We start from the raw sequence: 24,968 nt of genomic DNA, 5'->3' as shown, positions 1-24,968 counted from the left end.
AGTCCCTCAGTTGTGTCAAGGTTTTAACATTTCATTCAAACCATCATTAATTTTATTAATGATAATTATTTTATTCCAGTCTCATGTACATGTTTAGCCTAAAAACATTTTATGAAAACACACACCACAGACTCGATCTTTAGATTTTACTTCAAATGTGTGCATCAATAGCCACGATGCTGACGCAGGCGTCTGGCCATCATGTACTCTGATGGTCGAATAATGGCATCCTCACCTTCCCAACTCACACCTCTGTCCACCTTCGGCCCAGACACTGCGTAAGAACGATGATAATCTCATTTCACTAATGCTTTGCAGGCTGCATTAGAACACAGGCCGAGCACTGTCTCAGTCGAACTCTAGCCACCCAGAGAACATACAGAATACAGAGAGAGAGAGGAGGCCGGGGGGAGAAGTGGGATAGCGGGGGCACTGAAAAATGTGGTGTAACCTGAGCTGCTCAGCCCATCTGGACAAGGCCTCGCACTGAAAAGGCTTTTCCCACAATGCATTTTGCTGCAGAGAAGATGGTTAGAGTGCATGTGTGTGTGTGTGCATGTGTGACAAAATTGATTTTTTTTTTTTTTTTTCAATTAAAGTAATTTATTTGCACATTAGGTAAAAACATTTACTTGTATAAAGAAGGACAGAGTAAGTCATCAGAGAGTAAAGGCGAGCAGGTGTAATTTTTAATACGCGTTAACATTACATTCATCAACAACATCGTGACCCAAACTCTGTGGTCGGAGACCCAGATTGTATGTGTGCTCTTAGGTCAGTGAACCAGTGTGCGACCACCACCACCACCACAGCACTTACCATTCTTCTCTCTGAGTGATCGGCCGCAACGTGAGTCGGATGGTGATGTCCGCGGGTCGTATATATCCAGCCTGCAAGCACACTGTTCACAATACAAATCATATTAGCTAAAGCTCAAGTGAGGGCTATAAAGCAGGGTTTATACAAAGGCAGATAAACAGATTTTAATCCCCGGATCCCCCTGTTACTTACATTAGCAGACCCTGACCCAGATATGTGAAGCTCCGTCTGCAGCAGCATTTTTGAGCCACAGTGTCGATACAGACTGTCAATAATAGAACAGAAGCAACATCCCATAAGGTTCAACCTTTTACATGGAGGGGGGGGGCAGTGTAAGATGACACTGCACCGTTTGACATTTAGGATTCAGAGCAAAGTGAGGAACCTCCGTATGGTTTTGCTGAAGGCAGAATATCTGAGCCCTTGTACGTGAAGTCAAACACAGGTGCACTCAGTCGTTTAGAGAAAGTTTGGCTGTTGGCAAATCAAGACTAAAAGTCATAACAGCTACGCCCAGGAAGGTTTCTCAGTAAGCAGGTTCACTGGAAGCAACTTTGGTCTTGTAGGGGGGGGGGGGGGGGGGGAGGGGGGGCAACCGACAGAGGCTCAGGTTTGGCCTGCTTGCAGTCCAGATACGTCTCCTTTTATTATTGACAGGCTTGGAACGTTAAAGCAAAGCAGAGAGTGACGACAGCAAAATAAAAGTAATAAGTAACAATTCTACTGGTACAAATACAACAATAAGTATTGTGTTGTGGCTCAATCAGAAAACATTGACTGACATTTCCCCCTCATCTTCTACTTTTCAGGTTTCTGACCAAACTGATTGATTATTGAAAATAATTGACAGACGGGTCAATAGCGAACAAAATCTGCACGCTAGTGTGACCATTTTAGGATGCGCTGACAGACCCTTTTGCATTGATTGCTCTAGAAAGTCTTGTTTCAGGCAAGGCTTGCATTGATTTTTGGATCCAAATTTCATTTTTCTCCCTCTTCAGTGGAAACATTAACCATCCTCCAATTCTCATTTTTGTGTTTTCGCAAAGCAGAAACCGGATAAACCATCTGAGACATGTTCTTCTAGCAAGATTGTAATCTCTCTTCTACATTTTGTTTTTCAACTCGGCATGTCAAATAATCCAAAATATTAAACGTATATGTTCTCTATCCCTTAAAGTCTCTGGAGCTTTGAGGCTGGGGTGTGCAGGGGAGGAACAGAGTCTCACCCCACCCTTCATCACCATCAGCCACTCACTCATTCACTGACTGATTAAAAACGATGTTCCCAGCTCCGTCCACGTCATCGGTTTCAGCTGGTCAGTGCTCTAAAGCAGTAGTTGGCAAGTCTAGAACCACCGGATCCATCTACCTCACCAGTGTGAGTTCTACCATTGCCAAACACCACCACAGAGCTGCTGGGGCCTCCTTAGAACATTCCACTGTAAGAACGTGCTTTCACAGGTCTGAGGTAATACTAGTTCATCCTTTCTGGGGATTTTTCTTGTTATACTGTAGTAAGCACCTGGTTTATTTAAAAAAAAAACAAAAACATAACAATCCTGTTAAAAGTCAGGACATTCAAATTCTGTGCAACTTCACATGCCTGTAAAAAATGGACAAACAGAGGTGGACAATGACTCCGAGGGAACGGAGCGTCTCTGGTTTTACCTTAAAGTCACCCAAACGAGCACAAACACAGAGAATTAAGGTCCTCAATTGTGTGTAAAAAAGATGACGGAAGTCTGTCTCGTCCTATATTGGCACTACACATAATTGCTCAAAGTATATATACAGAAGCAAAAATGTGCTAGTGCCAAAATGGGCAAAGAAGAGAAACAGCCCGAGGGGCATCCGAACGTACGCAGCTGCTGTTACAGAGACACAACAGCACAGAGGGATGCTCGACGCCACCCGGCGAGACGTGCACCGCTCAGCTCGTGCAACTGCACCACTTCCATTACATCACATTTACTCCACCCACAGCAGCAGAGCAGAGAGAGAGAGAGAGAGAGAGAGAGAGAGAAAGAGAGAGAGAGAAGACGTCCACAGAGGGTGAGCCACTACGGACGGGCATCATCAAGTGGTTCTTTCTCTGCTCTGTTTATGGCCCTATGGTAATTCACTGATAGTGAGCTCTCACAGTGAATTCTACCAGTGCCATACACAGAACAGGAGTCATTATCATTATCATCCCAACACCTGCAGGCCAATACACTCAGAGTCCTGAGTGGAGAGTCAGCCAAGAGAAGCAAAGCTATGCAAACTAGTTCACTGACCCCCATCAGGTGAGCAGAGGCCGCCCTGCAGAGGAAGGGAGAGAGAGAGAGCAAGAGAGAGAGCGAGAGAGCAAGAAAGAGAGAGAGAACCTTTTGTGAAATGGGAAAAGCATCTGCAGCCCTTTAATATGTCCACTCTGTTGCAGTGACGCAGTGAACGCACTGCAGTGGATTGATCCGTGCTTTGAGTTACAGGTCAAAGGCCACGGTGTCTTAATGTGAGCAACTAAATATATAAGTCCTACAGAACTCTGACTGATCACTAATCGCCTGCACTGCCATTTTCGGATTTCCTGGACAGATAATTTCAGGCTCAGAGAGTGTTTAACACCATGACGTAGCTTTTGTTGCAGTCATTTGGGCTTTAGGTACATCGTAGTTCTGCCAAATAAAGGATAAATGATGAATGACATAAATGTAACAAACAAAATGAATGTCTTCTTTACATTGTAAGTATTTGAGGAACACCAATTCATCTTTTCATTTCTCCTTCTGCACTGAAATAAATTGAAAATAATAGTCATGCAAATTCGCATGCAGTGAAAATCCTGATAACAGACCCTTGTTTGATGCTCAGTCCGTGTTCCTTTGTCCCATCATGTTCTAGACAGCAGGTCAGTGCGAGTGATTTTAATTGAAAATGAGCTAAACAAATTAGCCAATTTAATATTTTGCATCAAAACAATACATGCACACTCACGAGAGGCTCGTATTCTACTCAAGACCTCATCAATCCCAGTATAAAGGCCCAGTGGACTGAACATCAAAGTTGTTATTTTTGTAGGCCCTTTGTGAAATATTAATAAAAAAATCACTTCTCTTTAATGCTAAAAAGCCATAGAATATACATATATATTAAAAAAACTTACATCATATGATAAACTGTGATGCAGCTCAGCACTGACCTTCAGCCCTTCTCCTGACCTTGAATGTGTCCTCAACAGCATCATTCTCACTGCAGATAACATCAGAATTTCAGCATCTTCACTTCTGTTCTGCTCACAGGGCCCAGACGCCCCACCCTTGATCCAGCCATTATCTCCCTCTCTCTCCCTCTCTCTCTCTCTCTCTCTAGTCTCTCGCTCTCATCCTGGGCCCTGCAGTGCTCGGACCAGTCTCCCATTGATCCCTATGATCAAACCATGTACTAAGTGATTCCTCAGACGCCCAAATGGCTCCCTGAGCAGGACTCCCATTGCCATTTCCTGGGGAAATCAATACCACTAAAACGCCAAGTTGAAAAGAACCTGTGTTAAAAGGCCCGACCAGGTCTATAGTTTTCCTATAAGATTAATTAGTTGAGAATGAGAATTTTGTGATAAGAGAGAGGATTTGAGGGCCATGGAATTAGATGGAAAAAAAATTGTTTGACGTGTTTTAAAATATCTGCAACATCAAATCTGCTGGTCATCCACAGAAACAGCATCTTGGTTTTTTGTGTCAATTGTAATTGGCTTTTAGTTTGAAATAAACAATTTTTTCATAAGTATTGTTCCTAAATTACATTATTTGTGCTTCAAATTTGCAATCTATTTGAAGAAAATTTAAAAAATAAACTGCAGATGAATACGGGATAAAAATGTACAGCAAACATGAGAGAAGTCCAGAGATGTTGGAGAATAGACCAACACAACACTGTGCCGTGAAGAGCTGGACCCGAGTGGAGCTGCTTCAAAGTCCCTGCACTTAATCGCATTTGTCTGAAGGAGGAACAGGGGCAGTTTCCACTCCACAGTTATTTCAGGAGGATTTATCTGCGGACACTAAGTCTCTGCAGCAGGTGCCGCAGTCATGCAACCTGATCGCCTGTCCTTTAGAAGAAATGTGCACAAAATAAAAAAAATAAAAAAATGCCTCTTTCTACATCTGTACATCAAAATGACAAAACTCATAATAAAAAAACGTACATCTGAAAATGACAAAACTCATAATAAAAAAACATTTTCAGTTTTTTTTTCTTGACACATTCGGCTTAAAGTTCTTTACTTTGCGCAATTTTCCTACATGAAAATATACTGAAGTCGGTTGTGAGAAATTTGATTTTCGGGTGAATGCAGCAGGTGCAACCAGCGCTTCAGAGATGTTCGCGGCGCAACTAGCAACATTTTTTTCCTTATTTAAAAATTTAAAAAGTGAAAAAAGGATGATTTTTTAATGACGTTTTTGTTTCGCTACTGCAACATTAAAAATGGTCGTTGAAAAAAAAATACATTTTTTTAAATCCCCTTTTGCTGCGTTTTGCCAACGTCGCGGCCCCTTCTACGAAGTCTAATCGCAAAATAACGTGCGTAATTCTCTGACTTGTTTTAACAAGTTCCTAAAAGATGATAAAACGTGATCATTAAAGGCCTAGGTGGTTTTAAAAGCCACAAACGTGCTCCATACCTTCAGTCCGTCCGTCAGTTCATCGCCGTGACTTAAAAAGCTGAAGCTGAGCCGCTGAATTCACAGCCGACAGGCATTCTTTTTCTTTTTCTTTTCTTTTTTCTAACCTACATGGCTAATATTTTTGTCTGAAAGTTTCCCAGGTTTTCGGCTGTGGAGGAGAACCGGCAGCAGCAGGAGGAGGACCAGGAGCAGCGGAGCCGCAGAATTACAATGAAACAAAAGAAATCCAAGCGGCGTCCTGAACTTCCTGAGTATCAAATGTCAATTTCAGCCCCAGCTCCTCTCTTTTCTCTCCTCTCTTTGACTCCCTCTCTCCCACCCTCTCTATCTCTCTCTCTTTCTGTGTCTCAAAACCCAACCTCCTTTTCCCTCCTCCCTTTTCCCCCTCTTTTTACCTGCGCGCACCACAGAAACCGAGGTGCGTCGTGCACCTTTTTAAAGGCGCAGGCGCACATTAAATAAATGCATATTCTTCTAACGTTAAAAACAACATAAGCAAATAAAAATAATAATAATAAAAAATCACAACAAAAGAAAATCAACTTTTACTTAATAGGATTTTTCGTTTTTGTTTTTAATCTGTAGATAAAATATTTACTTCAAATTTAAATTCATTTAAAATATTTATTTACTGAATTATGTTCTGGACCGGAGTCATATTTATGCACAACCACTAAATAATCCCTAAATCTGTTTGTATTATCGGCCTCGAATCTGGGTCAAGAGAACAGATTAGATTAGATTTTTTTTCTACCATTTCCGTCCCGTTTTTCATGGGTTTAATGTCTCTCTCATGTATGTGTACATTAAATATCATACGTTTCTTATTTTGAGAAAACAACTCTATGTTTTTAAAGGTTTTTTCATCTATTAATGATTTTCCTTAAATTGTTTTTTTTTATCCACACCTCGTTCATCTAAAGTCAAAGACGTGGCATTTTTTCAGCCACGGTGCTGCTTCTGCTCTGCTGCGTTCAGGGACACATGAAAGTTTTCCGGGTCTCCACTCTCTCTCTGTCTCTCTCTGTCTCTCTCTCCCAGATAGGAGGTGGCCTTAAAAGCATCACTGCATGATTAAAACAACTGCGGATCAGGGCTGCTTTACTGTCGTCCGGATTATTTTTATTTTTAGTTATAGTTTTTAGAATAATTATTATTTTGTTGTTTCTTTGAGTTCATAAAAACGAATAAGTCGTTTCACTATTTTATGTATTAAAACCAGATAATTACATTTGATTTATTCTAATAAATATAACCATGTCTATACTATATGACATCATATTTCAATTTTGGTTTTTTTTGTTCGGGCCTGTTCATGTGGAAAACAGGCCAAAGGCCTCCGTGTGGTAGGAACCAAACATCGGTCCTTCCACAGACCTTGATGCTTAGTTCTTCAAAAAGAGAACGTTAGGGCTGTGGAACATTAGGTAAGAGGAACCTAGTACTTTAAATTTGACCAGAGGGAAATGATAAACCCTCACTGTCATCCTTAAAATGACTACAAAATAAAATGGAGAGAAGGAGACAGAGAGAGAGAGAGAGAGAGAGACCATTTATGTCCGGCAGAGCAAAATGGCTTTCAGTTATTAAACCCATGCATCAGATAGCATATTTGGCGCATCTCCCCTTTCCCAGCACCACCCACCCCTCCCCCCTTCATCCACCTATCCTCCCATCCATCCATCCATCCATTCCGGGATTAGTCTGAGTCGGCTGATGGTGTCGAGGCTGCATGCAGTCCTCGCTTGCACGGGTCGAGATGCTGCAGGATCAAATGACCACGTCCAGATGGCTAACGATGATCAAATGCTGCGTTTAAACCCTGCACTATATACACTCAGCAGATTGCGTAACATTTCCCTGCGTGAGGAAGATCCAGGAAAAAAATGCCTCTGCTGTACACAGTATGTCACGTACAAACAAACACAAGATGTACTGCAATATATATACTCTCTGCAGTACGGATGGAGGATGGAGTAAAAATACTGCATTCAAAACGAATGCACTCCTGCAGACAGTGCAGTTTTAATGTAAGAATTAAAAAATGACACAAAATTTAAAAAGACATGTATTAAAACTCGTTTCTTAAAGATAAAGACAGATAAATTCATACGACCTGATGATCCTGAATCCATGGGGCGCAGCGTCCGCAGAGGTACACACCGTGGCCCAGGTGTGGCCCGTCAGCCTCCTCCACGGCTGGGTTCTCCTCCAGACTGATCCAGGCTGAGGTGAGAGCCTGAGCTGTACTCCCACTGCACTCCTGGACTCCTAAATATATGAGGGCGACTCCTACCCATGCTCCTCTCGGGTAGCCCGTCCGAGTCCATTTACCTGCTGTTGATAATTAGGCCGATAACTAGGTGAACAAAACTCGTCTAATATTTAGAGCTGACGGGGCCCGGTGTCGGTTACACTTCTTTTCAGGGTGAATAGCGACAGTGAAATCCATCCGAGATGACTCGCCGCTGCTGAAGTCGCGCGTCCCGCGGCCATTGAACCCCCAACCTGCGCGCCGTGCCTGACGTGGTTTCCACCTGGAAAAGCTGAAACACGAAGCCGGGGATCATGCGTGTGTCAGGCGGGCGTGTGTTTGAGACGACGAGTCCTCGATGAATATTTAAAATGCTCATTTGGTTCCTTTGTGTGTGTGTGTGTGTGTGTGTGTTTGTTGTAACCGTGCCTTGATGAGACAGGTGCCGGTGCAGGGATCAGATGGACGCCGCATGGCGGCGCAGCCAACCGTCTCCCGTGAACAGTGACACACACACACGCACACAAACAACAGGCCACATGATATGACACAGGACGCTGGATGAAATAATTATGAGATAAGATTTACTAGACTGATGGTCCAGAAGAGAAAAAATAAAAATAAAAATAAAAATAAAGGGTTAAAATATAGATCACTTTTATATTAAAGGGTGATATATAGGTGACGCTGGGAGGGGAAGATGATGATGACGCAGAGGAGAGCATGTTTCTTCATCCAAGTCCAACAACAAAAAGCAGAAAAAGTAAAAATAAAAAATATATATGTGTACATACATATGTGTGTATATATATGTATATATGTGTATATATATTATATATGTATCTATATAAATATATATAAAAATAAATGTGTATATACATATGTGTGTATATATGAATATATATACACATATATTAGTATGTATATATATGGGTATATATATGTATATATATGTGTGTATATATATTATATATGTATCTGTATAAATATATATATAAATATATATGTGTGTGTATATATATATATATATATATATATATCGGCAGTTTCTTAACACAGTTTTACACTATTCCCCCTTTAATTCTGACATTTAAGTATCAATGTCAATGACCAGGGCACCGTGCTGATTGCTGAGAGCTCCAAGTCAGAAGGAAGTTTTCATGTTTGGCCAGAGACGTCACACACACACAGGAAGTGTATCACTTGAGGAAGAGAGAACAAAAAGAGTGATGTTTAAAATGAAAGGAAATAAATAAGGCACAAAAACTTCAAAGTCCATGAAGCCAAAAGAAAAAAAAAAGGAAGGAAGACTAAGGAGGATGCTTTGATGAACTGGAGAATAAATACAGGGTAAAAGCAACCACGGCCAAAAAAAAATTAAAGCAAACCTATATACTATTCATCAGCAAATGTGGTCTTGATGATGATATTTGGGTCCATATCAGAAGGTCCTCAAACCTGGAGGAGCTTGAGAGACTCAGTAAAGAATAATGGACCATAAATATGAAAAATATTCAAAAACTAAACTAAAAAGCTTAAAGAGATGCTGCTACAAAAGCTTAATTAAAAAAAAAACCTGAATAGAAATTTTTTTAGGAGTTTGCTTTGACATAACTGTAAAAGATGAGAAGAAGTAATTAGGTTAGAAGAGTAATTAGCTAAATATATAAATATAGAAACAATAGATAGAATCTGAAAATATTGGATAAGAAAAATGTAAATACAAAATAAATTGGCAACAATATGAATTTGAACTGCACTTTCTTGAAGGAAATAATGTTTAGTATTATTATTATTTTTACAATAAAAATCATCAATAAACACTACAGTTTAACCACAAACACATCAATAAACACTACAGTTTAACCACATTAAAGAAATATTTGGTACTTCCTTTTTAAATACCTTCAACTCTGTAACTAAAAAACCTCCACTAAAAACAGTCAAACTATAAAAACTAAGACAATTTTTTTTCCAGTCTCTGCCACAGCTTTGGGCCTTTGTTATGGCCCAGAGGTGGATGGTTTGGTGGGTGTGTGAGTGGTGTTAATCAGTGGATCATCCATTAGTAAAGTCCCAGGGATCATTGTACTGCTGTTGCTGCTGCGTCTCCTCCTCCCCCTCCCCCTCCTCCTCCTCCTCCTCTTTTTCCTCATCCACCCCCCACTGTGCCACTGAAACAGAGCTTGTAACCCGAGAGAGGACCTGTGCCTGCCACCCAACCCCAGCCTGAGAAACCCAACACACAACATGCATGTCAGCCATGGTGCAGCCACATCGGGTTTCAGTCTCATTAGCAGTAACAAAAAAACAGAAAAAGCATCCGTTATTCGCTCATTTAGAGAAACCATATTTAGCCTCTATCATCTTTCTGGAATCACATTGAAAGCTGTGTGTGTTTTTTTAACCCAAGGTGAACATGGTCAGACTAAAGACATGGAGAAGCAGAAGCTGAGCCACTGCAGGAGCTTCATTAAGGAATATAGACATGTGGCAGATTAGCTGCTGAGAGCTTCACTGTGGAAAACACCACAGCCAGCAGTGATTTATCATAACTTGCTGCAGACAGTCCATGAGCCTAATGTGGAGCCTGAGGGCATCGTAATGCCTTAAAAGGCCTCAGTGGCACGGGTCACCTGACCACGCCTGACCAATAAAACAGCTGCTGATCGGCTTGGGCATTACGTCATGGAGGCCTGCAGTTTTCAGTGTGTGTGTGTGTGTGTGTGTTTTCTACCAGCAGCGCACTGCGGATAAAACAGCAGCGTTAAATATTTCATTGAGGATCTCAGGTTGCTGGACTTCTGGAGGTCAGGGCTGCAAAGAGACGAGGAGCCTCGCCCTTTTCATCCGTCCATCCCATCGTCGCATCCTCCTCCTCCTCTGTTGAAGCAGCAGCAGGGAGAGATAGGAGCAGACGTTTTGCTGTGTGTAGCAGATGAGGCAGAGTGTAAAAAATTGTGTTTTTAACTGTGTCAAAAATTATACTTTAAAATAATTCCATGTTAGTTGGATGTAAATCGACCCAAACGTTCTTTATATTTCATGTGTTTTTTTAAGTAATCCAATAACTGGACAGATGAAGATTCTAACATTTTGACTGCAGTGACCAGAATGGACAGGATGAGAAGTTAGTAGAAGGAAAGGGCAGATAAGGTGGAGCAGTTTGGACACAGAGTTAAAGAGGTGACGTTGAGATAGTTTGAATACCAGGGAGACAGAGTGGAGACATTGGACCAAAGAGGTTCTGGAAAGGAGCAGTCAGGCACCAGAAAAAAAAAAGAAGAACTTAAAGAAGGTTTATGTAGTGAAAGAGGACCTGGAGATGGTTGATGTAACAGTAGAAGAGGCAGGGGATAGGGTGAGACGGAGGCAGACGATCCGCTCTGGCAACCCCTGAAAGGGAGAAGACAAAAGAAGAAGCTAGTAAAGCTGTAATCTAATAATTTTCAGCGACTAAGAAAAGAAGAAGAAGAAGAGGATGAAGCTGAACATGTTCAAAAGTAGCTTAAAGAAAACTAAAAAAAAACACAAAATAGGTTTAAATTGAAGAAAACTATGGCACAACTATGGCACATGCTTAAAAAAAAAAGAGGCTAGGCTAACCTTATTAATCACGTAGCAAAATAGAGTAACAGTTGCTAAAGAATAGCCAAATAGACAATTTTACAGTAAGAGATTATTCAAAGAGGACCAGTGACGTACAAGTTAGACGGGAAAAGATCTACATGATAGCTAAGGAAGCTAAAGTCAAGCTAAAGTCAAAGAGAATTTTAGCTTAAACGTATACATTGATCAATTAGGTAACAATCCAACCAGGTTACCAAAAAGCAGTGACAAAAGCAAAACACAATTGTTGTGAAAATTGATAAAATTGCTTAAAAATATTGTTTCAACATAAGTATGTTACACACGTAAGTAATAAAAATAGAAATTAGACGCTAACAGGAGACCGAGTATTACGGAATTATTATCAAGTCAACTGTGAAGGAATATGTTTTTAAACCAGTGCTAATGCAGGAAATGCACTGTCATCACTCACCTAAATATCACGTTTATTTATGTGACGTCGTCTCACATTTCGTCTGGAGACTGACGTCGTGTGTCAACAGTCTAAAGGAGACCTGACTGGTGCGTGACAGAATACATTTTTCCAAAGAAGACAGGGGATTAAAGGACCTTATGTCCGAGCATTTGTTTTACCCTGCTGTCATTTCAAACGGAGGCGTTTCAGCTGAGGCACTGCCCTCTTCTGGATACCGTGTGGAACTGCATCAATCAAACGTGTCCTCAGAGCAAGGTTGTTGTCACACAGACCGGAGTCTGCAGATCTGGTGGAGAGAGAAAAACACCAAAGAAGAGTTAATAACCAAGAACTTGAACGAAACATAGGGATTTTTTTTTGTCAAAACCAAACACTTTTTATTCCTAGCGTTCTCTAAATACGCCCTAAAAACACCAGAGGCCTAATCTAATAACATCATATATAGCTTTTCACCTAAATCAGTTCTTCGTAGTGCAGGCAACCGCTGATAAAATCGCCAACGTCCTGAGCTGAACCGATCACGTGATCCTGCTTTTGTATTTTAATTGGCTATTCTATGTCAAAAGTGTCAATTAAGATAATTTTATTTCGTCACAACACATCGTGAGTTGGGCAGTTTTACAAACTGGCGCCCACTTCAGGAGGAAAAACGATCCACCTCGGTTATATTTACCAAGAATGTAGCATTGTGTTTAAAGCCAGTTTGTTGTCAAGGACCACTGGTGCTACTTGGGCTCCCTCTAGTGGTAGACACGGGATCTGATTCCAATTCGTACAAACAGAATTCTTGTACTGTAACAGCAGACAAAAAATGGTCTCCATTCTCGGGATGACGTGTAGCAACTCGGCCTAAAAAACAATGAGATTAAAAATAAAGATACTTATTTTTCAGTCATGAAATCAAAATGAATGAAGTCGGAATAAATATGAAACAATTGGATCTGGAAGATCTAAAATTGTCAAAGAATGTGACAGAGTATGAAACAGCATCAAACCGAGGGCTTTTGTACACATTGAATGTTTTATTTAAAAAACGTTATAACAGTTTATTTTATACACAACTATTTATGAGGTTATATGCCTATTAATAGAGAGCATTTGTCTTTGTGACAAGCATGCCCACCTCACAATGCAAAGAAAAAAAACAAACAGAAGGGCAGAGAGGCTGATGAAAATATAAGACCAAGGATTGACTTTAAAACATAAGAGAAAAATAAACCTTTGACTTTTTAAATCCTCAATTATCACACACAAGGTAACAAATACAATTTATTTTATTTTCTTTTTTAAAATTATTAATTAAAAAAAGTCAGCATCTTTCCATGCTATGCGTGTCAGCCTACTCCCCCTGATGGCAGCACAAGGCCAGTGCAGGGCACAGATCCGCACAAGCACAAGACAAAAATGGGAAATGTGCACCGATTGAGCCTCGACTCCACACCAGAAGCATGCAGAAGTGCACGAGAAGACAGAGTCAACAAATGAAGGAAGTGATTTTACAGGATCAGAGTGGCTGTTTGCAGCTGTGCTGAGGGGAAAAAATGGAGGGGGAAAAAGCGGCCCTGGAAGTCCTGTCTTTGTAGTCCATTCATGTAGAGCAGGTGTTTTTGTTCTTGTATTGTATCCAAGAGCAGTGTGCGTGAGTTGAGGACAAGACCGTGAACTGAACTTTTTACAGCAAAGTTTGTAGTTTAAAACCGAAGTCCCCACCTATTCTGTAGAGTTTAAACCTGTGGGAAGTTAGGAAAACACGTTCTTGTACATCTGTTTGTGCTACAGCTCATGAGTTCCTCCTCATACCAATGTTTGAAGTATTGAAACAGTTTTGTCCTGTTTGTGAGAGCAACACCAAACCACAGCTGAGTGTGTCACAAATTTATTACCCAGCAAATGCAAAAAAAGAAAGAAAAAGAAATTGAACCCAAACACAACAATAATGTTTTTTTTTCTTAAAAAACAAAGCAAAGTATTGTGAGTTACCTGTTGCACCACAGGATAATAATGTGCTATTTTATTACAATTCTCAACTACTGATATACTGTTTTTCACTCAAATACAATACTGCGCGTATGTAAAGTAAAACAAACAAGGATTTAACAGAAGAAAAATCCTATTTTTTTTTTCTTAGAGTTTTCAAAGGTGTGAGCTGAATCGTGTCATACGTACACAGGTGGTATTTTATTAGTCAAGTTAAAACCCCCCAAAAAAGTGATTACATACATGTTTCTAGGCAGCTTTGAGAGATATTCAAGCCAATAAAGAAAGCAAACGGCATACAGCTTTAAAAGGTGTGACTGATTCGATTGGATGGGTTTTACAAACCGATCACTCAATAAATCACTCTCAAATATGTGGTGGAACTTTCTAACTGCCTGGAACATGTTGCGAGGGTTAAAAATTATTTGCTGGGTTTTGACAGATGCTAATGTCCAAAATCCTCCCAGAGATGATTGACAACAAACTTAGGAAGGAAACAAAAAAAAATAATTTCAATGTGGTGACAAAACAGAAGGGGGCGCAGTGTTAATTTCAATGTGACAAGGTGACAAAACAGAAGGGGGCGCAGTGTTGTTTTCTGTTTCAATGTGAAGAGACTGATTTTGACATCTCCTGAAAGCTAAAACAATAGTTCTCATTTCTGTACAGCTAGATCCGCCGGGGTCACTATGGGTGAAAGGTCATCCAAGTAAGTCATCACTGCATCATCTGCAAGGAGGGGGGCGAGCAGGCACATCTACGGAGCATCGTACATACGACAACACGGACACTAACTAAAGGTCTGCTGAGCAACGCGTTGCTTTAGCTGGTAAAGTAACGCCAAGAGACTAGCCTAAGTCTATCTGTAACAAAGTTATACAACAAATGTTGTTCAGTTGAAGTCACCACCCAGAAAAGCTATCCTGAAAACACATTCGACAAAAACAAAGTGTGATCTCCATCCTGTGGGTTTGAAGATACGACCAACCAGAGCTGTAAATGTCCATCATTCCTACATCAGGTCAAACTCACCCGGCTGTTTTGTTTTTTTTAAATGCGGGTGAATTCCCAGTTTTCTGCCATAGACTGAATATTACAAAGATAGAACTGGTTACCAAAGGAGACGAGAGAGAGAAAGAGAGAGATGGGCTGAAATCAGTGTGCTTTTTACCTCCATGGACTTCTGGATAATTTGCTGAAGGTAGACTTTGCAGGACTTTTCCTTTCCTGCTCTGTGGAGATGTCAAAATAGAACTGAAAATAATGTATAGCTATCAATTCTATTTTGGAGGAAACTGATGATTCTAAGTTGCACATTCCAGAATAAAACATTTTTTGAGTTTTGAAATTTAAAATATTAGAGATGTTTGATGACAAAGCTAAATTAAAAGAAATTTTGCCGAGTTGCTTAGCAGTTAAAATTATCAGGCAAATTATCCTTGCAAGCAGAGAATCTAAATTTTCAAAAGTAATGTATTCGAAGTTCAGTTGAAAAAAGAGCCCAAGTTTCACTGCTAGCTTTTTTTAAAACAACAAATTTGTACCACCTGCAGTGTCCAAACTGTGTTTATAGCGCCATCTAAAGTAGGACACACTCTCTGCAAAAATTCCTGCATATTCTACCTTAACCAGGTCACCTTATTTCTATGATGAGGCACAGGAAAAGGTCAGAGCTTGACCGACCTTGAGAGCTTTACTCAAATCTCCCACCCCCTGCTGGAGAGATGGGAGTATTTCAGAGAAAACTAAAATTCTTACTGCACTTCTTTGAAACTCATACTTTGCAAGGTATTCTAGGTAGTACGAATGTCATGTTAGCATTCACTGTCAGTGTACAGGGTTCAAAGCTGAGCATTTGTCAGGGTACAGAGTCAAAAAAATCTGTTGACAATGGTGGGGGGAAAAAAATCAACTGTCAAAATTCAAATCTGTGAGAATAATCTCTACCATCTTTACCTGTCACATTTGATTAGTCCAATCTGAGCCAAATCTGTACATATGAGATTAACAAAAAAAGTAAAAAATCCTGCAGCAGAATGTAACATAAATGATCATTTTGGCCAAAAGAGTGATCCAAACGAAGGTGGAGGAGGATGTAAAGTACAGGAGCCTGTGTTGACTGCAGTCCAGGTTTATACCACAGGTCAGAACAGTGTCAAGGGCATGCGTTGCAGCAAACTCCAGGTAACAGTGGAATGTGAGGAGGACTGATCTCACACAGACCTGAATCTTCATGGGAACTCAGTAACCTTGCCAACATTTGTCACTTTTTTTTTTTTTAAACGACTGAAGTTGAGCAATACGACTAAAAAGCAGCCAGAGAGTGGGATCCTTAAAAATGATCTCAATCTCATTTCTGTGTAAATGGTAAAGAAAGAGTTGTGTTCTCCTCAGTTCCTTCAATACCAAATGACTCTGACCAGAGGCACCAACGAGGGACGGCTGCTTTGTTTGTTTTTTTTGCCTTTGTTCATAAACGTCCCACATTTGTGCGGCCAGTGTGCGTTTATTTCCATCGACACCAAAAGCACTTTTTTTGTAGGTCAGATCATCAGGTTTAGTTTATATTCCTCTCCTGGATTTGACCTCCAAAAGCAACATTTTGTTTAATGCAGCCACATCAGCAACAAGTAACTAGTAACCAAGCTTGGGTAAGATCCGAGGTAGTATCCAAAGACATGAATTTTATCGTCTCGTCGCCAAAAGGGATGGAAAACATGCGGGGGGCAGAGCCCTTCAGTGTTGATCTATCAGTGTTTTTGTTGGCACTACACATTTTTGTTTCTCGGTGGATGGTGTACCAGGACACCAGGTGTGCAACTCCACAGTGGAGACTCCCACTTATCTCTGGGCTTTAGGGCTTAAAGAGTAAAACAACAACAACAACACAGCTGGGATTTTTTCCCCAGATTCTGTTGGATCCTCTGTTGTCTGCCTTACTTGCCAACAGCAAAATTATACTTTTACTTTTTTCAAAGAAAGTCTAGGATTAAACTGAATGAAATTTTAATGCTAAACGTTTCCTGTTTTGAAGCGTTTTCCTTAAACATTAAATGAAAATTAACGGCCCAACTGTGCGTCTTAAAATACTGTCATGACTGTGGGGTTGTTATTGATGAGATGTAAACATGAACTGACGACACCCTAGGCAGCAAAACACACGTTGGTCAGAGTCACTGAGCATTGTAGGATTCAGGTCACGTTGGTTTAAAAAGACAAATTTTGAGCATAGGGACGTGGACGGGGAGCTTTCCTGACTTTTTTTTTTCTTCAACTTAACACCTTTAAAATGTGCAGATAACAGGAGAAAGAGAGAGAGAGTGTGAAATCATTTCCAAGTCTTTGTCATTGAGAGGGGGGGGGGCAGCTACAGAATGGGAAGGGGTGTCTGTCAAACACCAAAGGCTAGATAGTCATAAAAATCCTTGTTTAGTAATAATAATAAAAAAAAATCAACTTGTTTAAATATGAATAATATAAGTCTGCTTTCTCATGGTTAGGAAATCAAATATAGTCTTTGTGGGAGTGGAGGGGAGGGGGATTAAAGGAGGGGGGGGGACGGGATGGGGGAGGGGAGGGTCCTCCAATCACTACAACTCCATGTCCTGGGCCTCGTCTTCTGAGAAATCAGACATGGAGCTTTCGGATGAAGAGTCGCCAGCTCCCTCTTCTTGCTCCTTCAGAGCCTCCTCTGTTGCATATCTCTGGATGTACTCTGAGGAGAGAGACGTGCACAGAAAAAAAGAGACGACAGTTCTAGAGTCAGACAAAAGTGTCCACAGATAAGGGTCCATATCAGACCTGTCCACAGACAAACAACTTTGGTAATGATGGACAATGACAGCAGTTCTTTACTCAGATCCCGGTGACAACCACTGCACCATTCCCTGTGTGTTTTAGTGTTTCCTGATTATCGATTACTACCCAACCTTAGTAGTCTTTGGGGGAGGTCAGGGTAGGTTCAAAGGTCGGAGAGTTCAAGAGTGAATTGCAGAGACAAACAACCATCTCTGGTCCATTTTAAGTGAACTTCTGAATGTTTCTGTACTGGACTGGAGAAACCCACAGAGAGAAAATGGGAATTCATACAAAAAGACTGGACTGAACTACTGACTAATCACTTCAATTTTGAAATAAAAGTGAGTCTGTTTTCAACTTTAGTAGCATTGTCGCTGTGTTGCAATTCACAGAGCAGAGAAATTGGAGAGACCGTATGAGCGCAGCTGACAGGGGCACAGGCCACAATGACAAGAGATGAGCAGGTGTTTCACCCCGCTGACCTTTTCTGTGACGCAACACGAGCGACCTCCTCACACATATGAGGGAGAAAAGACATATCTGTGATCTGTGAAGGTGTAACAGCGCTGAATAAAAGCAAAACAAACTGGAGGAACTGGGTTCTGAGTCTCTTCTAACACATGGTGTGATTGTTTGGGTGTAGACAAACGTGACTGATGGTGGTTTCATTTGTATTATTTCTCATGCCGAACCTTTGATTTTCTGCTTGTACTCCTCAGGTCGGTGAAGGTACATGGCAGCTGCATCTCCATTCAGGGGGTCAATGGGGTTGGGATAAGCCAGCAGCTGAGGCAGGAACGACTCAAAGATGTTGGTCAGATCTGAGGGGAAACAGACGACATGACTGTCAAGCTCAAACACAGCTACTAAACCAAAATGACATGCATCAGTCAGTGATCATTTCAAACAGCTGCTCATGAATATACAAGTATAATGTACAGGAAGGCACCACCACGCTGATGCTTTTTCACTTTTCTATCTGAAATTCCTTGTTCATCTCCTAGGGGTCAGTGTTGGCTCCATGTAAATGTTACACCATCAGAATGGCCATATTTGACTAATTGTATCTTTGCACCAAAAGCCTAATCACTTAACCCTGTTCCTGTACTTTTTGCTTTATCCATTTTTATTTGTATTTTTCTTCTAAGACCCAACAAATACATTTCTGACAGACATATGGTAGCTGTGATTTTATCTCAGTTAATCACAATTAATAGATAAATCAAATTCCAAATATGATAAAACTAACTTTTTTTCTGTAAATTGCTCAAGCAGAAAGTCAAATATATGTTTGTGTTTCGCACCTGTTTTTATTCACAACCCATTCAAATTATGGACTTATTAATATTCAAGAAAGATGTGCAGAAGTCAAAATACTCCATTCATATCTTCAGTAAAACCGTTGGCCTCCACAATATCTATTTGACAATTATGTTTTGATTTCGATAATTAAGCCTGTAAGCTGTTTTTTTAAATAAAGTTGTATCAACAAGGTGTAAAAACACTGGCCATGAGAGATATTAGAACGAATACGCTCTAAGTTAGGCCAGTGAAGTGGCTGTAACAGGGGATTAATGAGGGAAATGTACAAGGAGAAGGACACAAGGACATAGAGAAAGAACACTGTTATGCTGAGAAAAGCCAACGAGGAGAGAGAAACTGAAGTACAACTGCTGCTGTCGGCTGTTCGTAACCTCGTCTCCTCCAGCTGACAGACAGTTAATCATTTCTGTCAAAGGTGACTGTTTTCTGACCTCGCTGGATGAGGGCATTACCTCATTAGCCTCCACTTCCCTCCTTACTAAGTAGATTATGGCCAATTTTGCATCAGTGTTCAATATGGTCACTCTAAGTGGCGAGACGCCGGTCACTTCTCTGGTGCCGATGGCGTTGAATGGACATCTTCACACGTTATCAGACACAGACCAGTGAGGAAGCTCAACGTGAGCATGTACGGATGCGGGCATGACTCACCGTAGAGGGCCGTCCATGTCTGGTTGATGACGTCTAAGCACACTGTCCCTGACCTGGGAAACCCACAAGACAACAAGAGTCAAACAGGGGTTAAATGGCAGGTGAGAAGAATATGGAAGTGGCTGCAGATGTACGACCAGGATCAAAACCTGAATCAGGGGACAAGAATTTACGAATTTATGGTCACAGACTTGACTTTATCAGGTATCTGTGTCTGTAATTACAATTGTGTCTGCGACCCTAACACCTCCTGTCTTGTTTGCTTAACATGGCGCGGAGGTAGATCAGTTTTTATAGTCATAACCATATAGTAACAGGAAAGCGAGACCTATTTCCGCTTTTATTGCGTCACATTTATTGAGGGTTTATAAGACGTAGTTGTTCAACTTACGCTTCATCAATATTGGGATGAAAAATCTTGTTCATGAATCCTGAAAAGTAGAGCACACGATGTTAGTGGTGTAAAAAAAAGAAGATAGTTTTCAAATGTGTTTCTTGCTGACTACACCTGACTTCTTACCTATTGATGGTGATTTAAATGGGTATTTGTCGGGAAGATCTACTCGCACCTTCCACACACCTCCCTCGTATGGTGCTGAGAGAAGAGAGAGAGAGCTGTTGAGGACACTTGCAGTACACCGTACTTCATCCTCTATCCTTCATGTACTCTGGCAGATATACACTGACAGATTATATCCATTTGCTGCATTCCTTCCTCCTCTGCTGCAAACCGACAGCCAGGAGACGGCTCTGAGATGAACTTCCCTTCACCGTTTTATTTCCAATCATGAAATTGAAATATTCGTTTCATATCACAAAGTGTTCTACCGAGTGCCTGGGAGAAACATTTTGTCATCAAATCAAATCACAGATCACACTGACATCAAAGAGGAGGAGAATGAGATTGTGTTGGTGTGTGCGGTTCTCTCCCAGAATAGCTGTGTGTAACAGGACCCTCACGGGCCCCTGGTTAAAACTGAGCAGCTCGTGTAGTGGTAACGGGGGGGACACTCACTTGCTAAGTGAGCACAGAGGCACTAGTGAATGTATATTGAGCATAATGCTGAGGAGTCATAAACAGGCCCAGACTTGCTTTCTTCTATTTAGTTGTGTGTTAAAGTGGCTGTTTTATTTTGGATGGCCGAATTTACCAACAGCAAGCAAAGCAGCTATTCCCTGCTGATGAGTACACTCCTGTCATAATCCCCTACGAGCCTCGCTCCACTCATCACATGCAGTTGCCTCAGGCCAAGTTCAAATGCTGGGCTACTGGGTTGAACTGAAGCTTTTAAGGAGGAAAAGATGGACAGTGAAGCCTGGACACATGCGTTTCTTGGCTAACTAACACCCAAGATCAACAGTATCTGGGACAGATGTAGCCCGCAGGAGAAAAGGGCAGAAAATCAGAAAACATGTTTTATATGTTTATATGTCGAGAAGGTAGAAAACACTTACTTCCTTGTGGTCCGAAAAACTTGACTACAAATTCGTTAAGTCCGCTGAGGATAGTGACTTCGTGCTTGCTCTCGATGCTGTGAAGGTTGTTAAGTACGATGGCTAGGACATTATTATTTTATACCATGCAGAATACTAAAAACCAAAAGAAGAAGTTAGTTTAAAAAAACCTTACATTTGGTTTCTCTTCTGCATTTTAAAACATGGAGAGTTCATAATCAGCCACCTTTCTGAACCACAAAGGCCTCCATCCACCTGACATGAAATGTTTACCACAGTAGGTCCAACACAAAGCAGCCGTTTGTTCATCCACATGAGCAGCATTTGTTATTTGATTAGGTCCCAGTGTCATGAAGACAATTTTAACAGGGTTACAAATAATCTTCCAATGCATATAATCACATGTTTGGTTGAAGAAAAAAAAAAGTAGCCCAAATAATAATGAAATTTAAATGTATTTCCCTCTGTTAACATGATAAGATAAGATAAGATAAGATGATAAGATGTTAACATCTTATCAGTTGGAGGTAAACAGCAAATATCGCTGAGAACTAGTCCTGTGGATAACCTCTTATCAGTTGGAGGTGAACAGCAAATATCGCTGAGAACTAGTCCAGAAAAGGCTAAAAGTAAAGCACAAAGATAACAAAAGAATTACCATAAATATAGCTAGAGACGTAACCACAGAAACATCAATAAATTATAAGAGTAGCTAAAAGTGAGCCAAAAACACAATTCAATAAATTCTTGAACTGGCCGAGAGTCAAGCACAACATAAACACAAGTCTCAACAGTGTCTGGAGCACACTGACTTATTAACTTGTTTTTGTGTTTATTAATTCATGACGATTACATTATAAACCATATAACTCAGACATAAACATGGCGGATTGATAAGAAAATTCTACATAAAATGTTCCTAGTAAATCAACAACTCTAACTCTATCTATATCTAGATTGACACAACTGTAAAAAACATCACGTCTTAGGGTCCGAAGGAAGAAAAGAAAAAAAAAAAAACTCCTTTTTATGCCAGACATAAAACAGATGGCCTGCAGTCCTGAGTGAGTGTGTATCTCATTAGCTGCAGCAGTGACCCTTTCAAGGGTTAAATCAAACTTAAGAGTTATTTTAAGCGCCGGTCGAGTCTGCGAGAGACCAAATCCCTGCCTTCAGTGAGAAAATGTGTCATCGTCAGAAAGAAGAGGAACCTGTCTGTTCTGGCTCACTTCAGTGGAGAAATTCTCTGACAGTCTTTGATTTACAGTGGAGAGCAGCATGAAGGAACTGCTGACACCATGGCTACGCTCAGTGATCTACTAAAGTATGACATTTAAAAAAAAAAAAACAGTCTCCTGGAGAATTTACCTCCCCACTGTGTGACTACATGCATTAATTACTTTCTCTTCATTTCTGTCCTACGTCAGTGACTGCACTTCAGCAGCAGTTGAAACCGCTGATGTGCGAGTTAATGTGGGTACAAGCACATACGCAGAGGCAGCTATGCAGAGGGGGGGGATGGTACTGTATGTGTACTATATGCACTCATACAGTACATACACCATGTGTTGTAGGACAGGGGTTCCCAAACTCCCAAACCCAACAGCATTAGCTTTGGGTCTGGTGACCCCCCCTTTGCAATCCCACAGACAATGCTACAAAATCCTATTTTTATCGACAATTCAATAATTATTACATTTGTTTAGCACAAGACAATTATCAACTGACACTCACTAGCTAGCTGTACGCTAGCCTGAGGAACAGAGTAGCTCGATAACAGGTGCAAACCACCAGTTCTACACAGATTAAGACGTCATCATGCATCAAGTTGCAGCTGTCACACGAGGTGTGTTCAGTTACCACCGGAAACTTGAAAATCCGTCAATTACAGCGGTTTATTTTTCTTTCCATCTTCCCTTCCCTTGAATTCTCCCTCGGCTCCTCCAACTTTGTTATAGGAGACAGTGGTGAGTCTAAACTCTTAACAGGCTTTGAATCAACACTGCTTATACTGCAGCACCAGCTGAGCTGATTGAGAAAACAAAAAAGGGTCACAAAAAAAAACAAGTGTTCAGAAAGCCCAGCCCTAAGTCATTGACAAATAGATGAGATACTCATCTCTATGTTACACTAAGCCACAGTGAAAATGTAGGAGGAGCCAGAGAAGCTGTATAAGTTTATATTGCACCAACTGTCCATTGTATAATAAAAATAAAAGTTATAAAAGCTTAAAAGTTATAACACACCTCCAAAACAACTAAAACCTGCTCTTTGCTCAAAAACTTGTAGCTTATAAATATTAACATGGGTGTAGTCTACTGATCCTGTGCCTTGGGGTTAAAAACCCCACCCTTTCCTGATAGTGAAGATGTTTTTTTATGAGTTAAGCTTGAGCACAGATGTTGAACTTGGTTTGAGACGGACAGCACTTACATCAACTGTTGTTTTTCTTAATTACCCAGACAATTTCCTTTACAAATCCTTCCCTGACAACACTGGGTGTTTGTGGAAGGCTCTTTTCAAACCTAATCTTGACACCAGTCAGTGACCACTTTAAGCCCAAAAGTCTCACTCCCAGCACTAAATACTGTCTTTGTACTTTCTGCTTAGGGTGTATTTAAAAATAAAATCTGTCCTTTGTTTGGCTGTGAACAACTGCAAGTCAGTTACAACATCAGTTAGCACCTGTTTCAAAGACAGGCAAGTCAGGCACTTTGATTCCTGATAGAACCTGTGAATTTATCACTATTGAGGTAAATTAACTATCAAGATATAGTATTGCGTATTATTAAATTATTACAATACATCTTACTTCTGTTCTTGCTTTTTCTATACGAATAAGACGTGGAAAAAGTCCTCCAAATGAGGTCAAACCGGTTCACAATAATAAAAGAAAGATGGCAGTTAGGTTATCTGGGGACATTACTGTAATATGTCAATAATGTTTATGCTCTAGAAAAACTGTGTTTACATGAAATAAAGTCCAGGAATGATAGGACATGGCACTTAGACACAATACTAAAATCATGTCTAATATTTTCCATATTTACACATAACCTGAATTAAAGACTCCATCTTAAACATGTCCACAAATCCTGGCCTGGAGCTCACACACAATGGATTACTCACCATACATCATAATCTGGGTGACTACGGGTCAATATCCTTCAACACACACACACATATTTAGTCTGATACACAGAGACCAATCAACCCAGAACAGAGACACACATGATCTCATTGTAGCATATCAGATAACCCTGCAGGGATTTCTTTATACACTGACACAGTAGCTTAAACACTGATACCTATTCGGTGCTGAGAGGACACTTCTGACAGAGTTAAGAATTACCTTCCTTTAAAAAATAAAAGAGTTCACCCAAGGACAAAGGTTAATGTTTTACTGGGTCTCGAGTTTTTGCTGCAAAATAAAACGCTTTAGTGTAAAAATATGCACTAAATAGCATTTACAGTTGTGGTCTAGACATGTCTTGTTTTCATTCTGGTCCATTTGGACCCGTGGCCCTGCCTGACCCAAGATCAAATTATCCCATCCTGACCGACTGTCTAAATATGGAAAACAAACATGATGGAGAACCATAAACAGCCTGCAGTCAAACTATGTAGCGTTAACCACAGCTGGACATTCTTGTATTCTGAAATTAAGAGAGGCATTGTCAAGAGATTACGTAGAGAAATGTGCACGATATTGGCAGTGATCAGTGAAAGCTAACAAATAGATCAGAGAAAGCAAAGTGAGGGTTCTCAGCTGAGGAAGAACTACTGAGAGCTTCTGCCTTCCGAACTGCCAAGAGGAACAGAGAATTTAAAACTGAGGAGTAGGATAGAGTCCAACTACACAACAAAGGGGGGAAATCATCAGGGTGCTGACAAAGAAGGCTATTGGAGAAAAGGGAAAAGAAATGTGAGCGGGAGTGATGACGAGGAACAGAAGGAGGGAAGGTGATGCCGAGCTAAT

The 24,968-nt window shown here is 40.6% G+C and overlaps 1 protein-coding gene and 1 long non-coding RNA gene across 2 annotated transcripts in view; one reads left to right on the top strand and one right to left on the bottom strand.

Annotated features, from left to right (window-relative positions):
- The first annotated feature begins 14,150 nt into the window (after window positions 1-14,150).
- On the top strand, window positions 14,151-14,452 carry LOC107988888 (uncharacterized). Its single transcript, XR_001760422.2, has 2 exons — window positions 14,151-14,282; window positions 14,328-14,452. It is a non-coding gene; the product is annotated as an uncharacterized LOC107988888 (long non-coding RNA).
- An 810-nt stretch (window positions 14,453-15,262) lies between these two features.
- The window catches only part of ube2h (ubiquitin-conjugating enzyme E2H (UBC8 homolog, yeast)), a 20,303-nt gene continuing 10,597 nt past the window's right edge, over window positions 15,263-24,968 (bottom strand). Inside the window, exons 2-7 of the mRNA XM_017034578.2 lie at window positions 20,990-21,066; window positions 20,055-20,129; window positions 19,926-19,965; window positions 19,535-19,587; window positions 18,253-18,381; window positions 15,263-17,477 (exon numbers count right to left, since the gene is read on the bottom strand). Coding sequence (XP_016890067.1) covers window positions 17,353-17,477; window positions 18,253-18,381; window positions 19,535-19,587; window positions 19,926-19,965; window positions 20,055-20,129; window positions 20,990-21,066 — 499 coding nt within the window. The 3' untranslated portion in view covers window positions 15,263-17,352. The remainder of the gene's footprint in view (window positions 17,478-18,252; window positions 18,382-19,534; window positions 19,588-19,925; window positions 19,966-20,054; window positions 20,130-20,989; window positions 21,067-24,968) is intronic.

The sequence above is a fragment of the Cynoglossus semilaevis genome, chromosome 8 (assembly GCF_000523025.1).
Source record: "Cynoglossus semilaevis isolate Cse_v1.0 chromosome 8, Cse_v1.0, whole genome shotgun sequence".
NCBI lineage: Eukaryota > Metazoa > Chordata > Actinopteri > Pleuronectiformes > Cynoglossidae > Cynoglossus > Cynoglossus semilaevis.
The sequence above is the reverse complement of the archived record's forward strand: the minus strand, read 5'-3'. Positions and strand labels throughout refer to the sequence as shown.